This window comes from Ictidomys tridecemlineatus, chromosome 7 (assembly GCF_052094955.1).
Source record: "Ictidomys tridecemlineatus isolate mIctTri1 chromosome 7, mIctTri1.hap1, whole genome shotgun sequence".
Classification (NCBI taxonomy): domain Eukaryota; kingdom Metazoa; phylum Chordata; class Mammalia; order Rodentia; family Sciuridae; genus Ictidomys; species Ictidomys tridecemlineatus.
In genome coordinates this window covers 22,081,627-22,089,121 of record NC_135483.1, presented here as the reverse complement: position 1 = coordinate 22,089,121, position 7,495 = coordinate 22,081,627, and the positions used below count along the sequence as shown (strand labels likewise).

Genomic DNA, 7,495 nt, shown 5'->3' with positions numbered 1-7,495 from the left:
GAAGCGACATCACTATCAGGCAGAAGTCAAGGTGCGCCCCGGCCTGGAATCGCGCGCTCCAGCGGTTTTCCCGCGCCGGCCCGGGCCCCGCCCCCGAGAGCCCGCCCCTTAAAGCGCGGGCACGACGCTCCAAACGACCGAGAGTCTGTGAGTGACGTAAGCTAGAAGGCCGGTGGGGGAAAACCCGGGCGATTGCTTCCGGGGCCATAGGTGCTTCATTTCCGGGAGGAGCCGGCACTGCGGGACCCAGCCGTGCGTAAGGCTTGTGCTACGGTGTTCGGCCTGGTGGCCTCGGTCGGAGTAAGCCAGCCATGAAGATTACCAGGCAGAAACACGCCAAGAAGCATCTTGGCTTCTTCCGCAACAATTTCGGAGTCCGCGAGCCGTACCAGATCCTGCTGGACGGCACCTTCTGTCAGGCAGCGTTGCGGGGCCGCATCCAGCTGCGGGAGCAGCTGCCCCGCTACCTTATGGGGGAGACGCAGCTGTGCACCACCAGGTGGGCCCGGCGAGGAGGCGCAGGGGTTGGGGATGGGCTAGAGGCCTGCGTTGTGAACCCTCGAGGTATAAAACGCCCCGCCCACGAGGAGTTGTTGATAAGTGGAGGCCCCCTGGCAGTTGGTCTAAAATCTTCGCTGTAGGCAGTTGTGCAGTACCCTGCGAATATCAGGTGTGGCTAGCCTGGCGAATTAGAACTAGTGTTTGGCTGTCAGGGAGACCTGGCATCGAACCTCGGCCCCACTCTTACCAGCTCTGTGATTTCGGCAGGGTTACTTAGTCTCTCAATCTCAAATTGCTCAGAAGCAAAAATAGAGATTATAAGTACTTATAAGATTGTCTTAATGTCATGTAGAGCATTTTTTCAGCACAAAAAAAAACTCCTTTAAATGGTTGCTGGTATTTGCATAGCTGGTTAACGGTGTGTCGTCCATCTAGTTCTTTACACATGTGTACACACAAACACAGCTTTTACTGTGTACACTGTATTTTTTGTCTGCTTTATTCACATCACACTATTTCATGGACAGGTTTCCACAGGTGGAATTTCTCAAGCAGCGCCTGAACTGGGTTGCAGATACCCTCAAATTTTTGATGCCCTTAGTCTTCAGTGCTGCCAGACAATGTCTTCAATAGCCTGGGCCTTTGAATTCATCGCTTCAGGCTATAAGCATTTTGTCCACTTAGTCTCTTGTACTACAGAAATATTTCCATTTAAAAAATTGTTTTGGGTAGGGGATTGAACTCAGAAGCACTTAACCACTGAGCCACATCCTCAACCTTTTTTATTTTGAGACAGGATCTCACTGAGTTGCTCAGCCTGGCTTTGGATTTGAGAGCCTTCTCCCTTAGCCTCCTGAGTTGCTACATTATAGACATGCACCACCATGCCCAGCTAGAAATATTACCATTTTAATAGCATAGTACCATGAAATTTAAAAAGGTTGAGAAGTTCTGCATGAACATGTGTAGTCTACAGCATTTCTTTTTTCAAGAATTTAACTTCTGGAAGTTTTCAACAACACAAAAGTAGAATAATGTAATGAAACTATCACCTAGCTTTTGCAGTCATCAACATGGCCAATCTTGTTGACTCGCCACTCCCCCTTTATTGATGGGTTTTTTATTTATTAACTATTATCATTGGGCTTGTAACATGAAGAGATAAAGAAGTCTTTTTAAAATCAGGATCCAGCTGGGCATGGTAGTGCATGCCTGAAAAAAAATCCCAGCAGCTCAGGAGGCTGAGGCAGGAGGATTGCAAGTTCAAAGCCAACCTGGGCAATTTAGCAAGGCCTTAAGTAACTCAGGGAGACTCTGTCTATAAATAAAGTATTTTTAAAAAGGCGGGAGTGCTGGGGATGTGACTTTCTGGTTAAATGCCTGTGGGTTCAATCCCCATTTCAAAAAAAAAAAAAAACCCTAGGATCCTGCTGGGTTTCTGTTCTCCCGACTAAAAGGCTCAGGGGTCACTCTAGTTAAAACTGGGCTGTATATGGGGTAAAGTTGGGAGTTCATAACCCGCTTGAATCAAACTGTGAAATATGATGTATTAAGAACTATGTAATGTTTTGAACGACCAACAATAAAAAAAAAAAAAAAACTGGGCTAACTGGGCTGCACAAAATAACCACACAAGAGACACAAATACCTTTTTCTTTGCGGTCGCTGTGACAGTTCCTCTGACCTTAAGGGTCCACAGAAAGAGAGCAAGAGCAGGCACTGACACCTTTTATTGAGGAGAAGCTATTCATATGAGGCAAGGGGTCAGGTTTCAGGGGGCTGAGTCTATCTTCATGATGTCCACTGTCAGCAGGTTGACTGACACCTGGGTAGGCCACACCCAAGGACACAGTAAGAGAAGGAGACACACACAAGGCACTTCATGGAAGATTCTATCCTAAACAGGGCAAGGAATTATATTACAAAGGAACAAGTGAGCATAGCTTCACCCATGATGCTGTAGCAAGACACACCCATACACCCACCCTCGAACCAAAGAAGGTTGGGGAAAGCTCTGCCTTGTTCCTGTGACTGAGCGCCTCAGCACCCAGCCGGGGAGTGTGACCCAGTCACGTGTAAGGTTGGTCTCCCACAGGATCCAAACAAGATATATAAATAGCTTTCATTCTACAACTCTTTAAGATTTTCAAAATTATAACAGTTTATCCTTCCCATTTTTAATTTTTGACATGTTTTTGAGATACTGGGGCATGCACTTGCTAGACAAGCAGTCCACCTGCACACCTGCAATCTCAGCAGCATTGGAGGCTGAGGAAGGAGGATAGCAAGTTTGAGGTCAGCCTCAGCAACTTAGCAACACCTTGTCTCCAAAAAAAAGGGTAAGAAAAGGAAAAGGAAAAAAGAAATAGTGCAAGCTTAAACCTGGGAGATGAAAGGCATCACCCAAAATTTTTATAAGGAGACTGCTGAAATAGGTAGGACTAATCAGCCACTGATGGGATATGGGTAGGAATGAGGGTCAGTTATGATTTCAGATTTCTACCTAAGATGTCTGAAAAAATAATGATTCCAAAAGGATACTAAATCTTAGAGGAGAAATTTGCAGTTAGGAAAGTAGTTTGATTTTAGACATGGTGGATTTAAAGAGCTGATAGAAGGACAACCAGGAAATATTCAGTAAGTCTGCAATTCCTGAAACAGGTCAAAAACTGATTACTGAAAAAAAATTAAATCATCTTTCTTAAAAAACAAAATGAAACTAATGAGATGATAGAGGAGATGAAGCAAGGAAAAGTCTGGCAAGGACTGGGTAGGGTTGAGGAAACTTCTGGCTCATTGGTGTTCTCTCTCTCTGTTTTTTTGGTTAGTGGGAATAAGTGTCTGAATAGCCTTTCTTATTAAAATGCTAATACAAGTGGGTCTCCATAACTATGAGTGCACCATCTGTAGATTCAAGGAACCTTAGAAAACATTTTGACGGAAAAATTACATCTGTAACAAATGTGTAGAGTCTTATTTTTTTTGTATTATTCCCTAAACAACGTACTATAATAACTATATAGCATTTACCTTATGTTAGGTGTTAGGAAGTCTCTAGAAATGGTTTAAGGTATACAGGAAGATGTGTTTAGATTATATGCAAAGACTGTGCCATTTTATAGAAGAGATGAATATTCCCAGATTTTGGTATCAGTGGGGATCCTAGAACCAATCCCACAAAGATGAAGGATGACTGTACTTGGTTCTTCTATAAGAGATGCAGACTAGGGGATGAGAGAGGAACTAGAAATTTAAAAAAAAAATTAATATCACTGTGTCATTCCAATTTGGGTAGTTTATACATGAGACTTTGAGAAACATTGACTTATATTAATATGAAAATGAAGATTGAAAAGAGATTATGATTTTAAACATCCTCATGACTTGAGAATTTTTACTTTTCTGAGTTGAAAATATACAAATTTTGAGAGTATACACATTTGCACTTGAAGTAAAAGCCTGTCCACTGGTGGCGAGCAAGGGATCTGTTGTCAAACTGTTGGATTTATGTCTTGGCTTTTCCAGTTGCTTGAATTGGAGTGTGTTGAAATCTCTCAGAATGGGGTGCTCTAAAATAAGAATAATTTTAAAGTAACTTCATAAGTTATTTTGAGATAAAGCAAGAATTTATGTGAAGAACAATTTGAATGGGCTGAAGATATAGTTCAGAGGTACAGTGCTTGCCTAGCATGGACAAGGCCCTAAGTTTGATTTCCAGCACTGCAAAAAAGGGAAAAAAAAAGCAATGTGCATGCTGTCAGGCACATAATAAGTACTAAGTAAATTTTAGCAAGTATATTCTTTCTGCTTGGTCCATGCATTTTTGAAGTCTTTTAAGATTAAAATAGCTACCTTATGACAATTTCAAATTGTAATGGTATAGTTTTACATTTTAAAAACTTCAGTATTGTGTTTTATACTTCCTTTTTTTTTTTTAAAGAAATATCTTTGTTATAATTGTGGGCTACTAATAGCATTTTTTTCTTGTCTTTTTTCAGATGTGTGTTAAAGGAATTAGAAACATTGGGAAAGGATTTATATGGGGCAAAACTGATTGCACAGAAATGCCAAGTTCGAAATTGTCCCCATTTCAAGAATGCAGTGAGTGGATCAGAATGTCTGCTTTCCATGGTTGAAGAGGGAAATCCTCATCATTATTTTGTGGCAACACAGGTATTTTTGAACCACAAATCAATTTTAACTATTTCTGTATTTTTAAGTATTTGGAGCTTTTTGTAATCAGAAAAAAATTTGCTGAAAGTGATTTTAAAAATATAGATCTTCATTTTCAGTCAATAAAAGGAATTGTCATTTGAGGCTATGCAAGAACCTGCAGTATATTGAATTTGCTCTTGTCACTTAAGTTTCTTTTTTGAGAATGAGGACTTATTGATATAGAAATGTGTGATTTGTTTTAGGGTTCTTCAAGGGAAGATGGTCAAGAAGTTCATATGCACACTGATTTGCTTAAATATTTCCTTCCAGAATTATAAACTTACATAGAGGCAAAGCTGAATCTAGAATCCAAGTCTTAATTTCTGTTACTCTTAGCACTTTTCTTCCTTCCTTCCTTCACCCTTGACTATTGACAAATCCAGTTCATACTTCTGCTACTTACACTGCTTGATCTCAGTTTGTGTTTTCCTTCCTTTATTATAAAATATACCCTTAGTGAGACATACTGATTTAAAAAATATAATTTTTGTTTTATTTTTAGTGCACCCCTCATTAAGTTCTTAGGAGCGTATATAAGTTACCTTAATTGACATATTTGAATTAAATAATTCTGTTTTTCTTTTTAATAGGACCAGAATTTATCTGTGAAAGTAAAGAAAAAGCCTGGGATTCCTCTGATGTTTATCATTCAGAACACTATAGTCTTGGACAAACCTTCTCCCAAAACAATTGCCTTTGTTAAAGCGGTAGAGTCAGGTCAGCTTGTCTCAGTGCATGAGAAAGAAAGTATCAAGCAACTCAAACAGGAACAGGGGTTAGTGAAAAATCCTGAACAGAGAAGAAGAAAAAAGCGCAAGAAAATAAGTGGCCCCAATCCTCTTAGCTGTTTGAAGAAAAAGAAAAAAACAGAGGACACAAAATCGCCTGCTTCTAAAAAGAAAAGAAAAAGAATAAGAATCCGGAACAGATCTACCTCCAAAGTACTTTCTGAGAAGCAGAATGCAGAAGGATAATGAATTCTTTCGATACTTTTAAAGACATTCACGTGTGAAAAATTAATTTACTTTAAAGACTATATTTATGATTAAAGATTAAACTTATTTTTATAAATGAATAATGACCCATATGCTTTTTCCTAAAATAACTTATAAAATAGAGTAGTTAGGTTTAGGTATGATAGAGTGTACTTTTTTCAGGGTTTTGATAGAGATTTTTCATTGTAAAATTATTGTTTCCTATCCCTCCCAAATGTTATATGCCAATGGGTTTTAAAATCAAACAGTTTTGGGCTGGGATTGTGGTTCAGTGGTAGAGTGCTCGTCTAGCACGTCTGAGGCCCTGGGTTTGATCCTCAGCACCACATAAAAATAAAGTTATTATGTCCAACTACATCTAAAAAATAAATGTTTAAAAAAAATCAAACAGTTCTAAAAGGCTTGTGACAAAAAAAAGGAGGCAGTGCCTCAGATACACAGAGGAAATTTCCTCTTTCAACTTTAGAGTTCACATTTCCAAATTATATGGATATTGCTACCTTCTATCCATTCGTTATTTGACCTACAAAGAATGGAGATTGTGTTACTTTGACTCCTCCCATTTTTCTGACACATATATTTTAGTTTTTGTACATCACAAATTCCATGTTTGTATTATTAACAACTAGAGTTAACAGACTTTTCAAAAATGTTCTCTTCTGAACTAAGTGGTATGCTATGATTACATTTGTTTATTATACCATTATTTCTAATGTTAATGTCCTCATTTTTTTTTTTTTTTTTTTTTTGCATCTGACTTAATTTTGCTGTATTTGCCATTAACAATGTAAAGGACTTCACAGTATAGTTTTCCATATGGTTATTACCAGGTCATTCTTTTCCCCTGGATTACTCAGGTACCAATGTGCAAAGTATTCTCTTGAGCATTTCCTTGTCACCTAAGTATTCTTTGCCTTTATCCAGAGGATTTTGTCACATTCTTTGCCTACATTCTTTGTTTTATTCATCCATATTTTTACCCTAGAGGAGCACAGAGTGTATAGGAAATATATATTTTGATTTTTTTTTTTTTTTAATTTGCAGTGCTGGGGATTGAACCCAGAGCTGTGCACATACTAGGTGAGTGCTCTACCTGCTGAGCTATATCCCCAGCCCAGTGTTTGATTGGCAGTGTGTCTCTGTTATCTTTGTTGCACTGATAATCTAGCAAAGTATAGGATTCCTGGTTGAAGATAATTTCATTCACATTTCCTTAAGAACCTCTCAATTATAAGTTGCTAGGGGAAAAAAGTCCCTTTACCTTCTTTGAGTTCCATTTGTCCTGTGGGTTGATAATTTTCTTTTAGATGTAAATGTTAACTTCGACAGCAAGAATCCCAAAATAGCATTCTAAGATTGTATTGTTCAAAGTGTACAAAGATTCAAATGTTTTTGCATTGTAAGATTGGATGTATAAAGTTATTGGAAAAGTGAAATCTGATCAACAGCTCCTGACTTGGCCTTGATGTCACCTTAGAGCAGTGGTTCTTAATCTACCTTCAGAGCATCATGATGAGGTACAAAGTACATCATGAATAACTTATTAATAGCTAAACTGACATTTCTTATATGTGAGAATTGTAATTCCTACAGAAATGTTATTTTCAGTTGAGGTCAAGGATACTTTGGAAGTGTCCATTTCAGTATGCTAAATGCATATGTTTTAGGCTTTCATTCTAACAAAATTATCTATACTCATTCAGCATTGATCATCTGTTAATAGTCTGAACTAGAACTGAAGAGCTAGGAAAACATGTTTATGCAGTAGTTATTAAAATATTAAA

At 38.5% G+C, this 7,495-nt stretch overlaps 1 protein-coding gene across 1 annotated transcript; it reads left to right on the top strand.

Moving 5' to 3' along the window:
• The first annotated feature begins 201 nt into the window (after window positions 1-201).
• Utp23 (UTP23 small subunit processome component) lies at window positions 202-7,147 on the top strand. Its single transcript, XM_005316217.5, has 3 exons — window positions 202-499; window positions 4,500-4,674; window positions 5,307-7,147. The coding sequence occupies exons 1-3, from the start codon at window positions 312-314 to the stop codon at window positions 5,688-5,690; spliced, it is 747 nt and encodes a 248-aa protein (XP_005316274.1). The 5' UTR covers window positions 202-311; the 3' UTR covers window positions 5,691-7,147.
• The last annotated feature ends 348 nt before the right edge of the window (window positions 7,148-7,495 follow it).

Bases quoted from the DNA above. Each gene is read 5' to 3' on its own strand.
- Utp23 (XM_005316217.5), top strand. From the start codon at position 312: ATGAAGATTACCAGGCAGAAACACGCCAAGAAGCATCTTGGCTTCTTC. The intron at 500-4,499 runs GTGGGCCCGGCG...GTCTTTTTTCAG, and splicing joins ACGCAGCTGTGCACCACCAG to ATGTGTGTTAAAGGAATTAG. The intron at 4,675-5,306 runs GTATTTTTGAAC...TCTTTTTAATAG, and splicing joins ATTATTTTGTGGCAACACAG to GACCAGAATTTATCTGTGAA.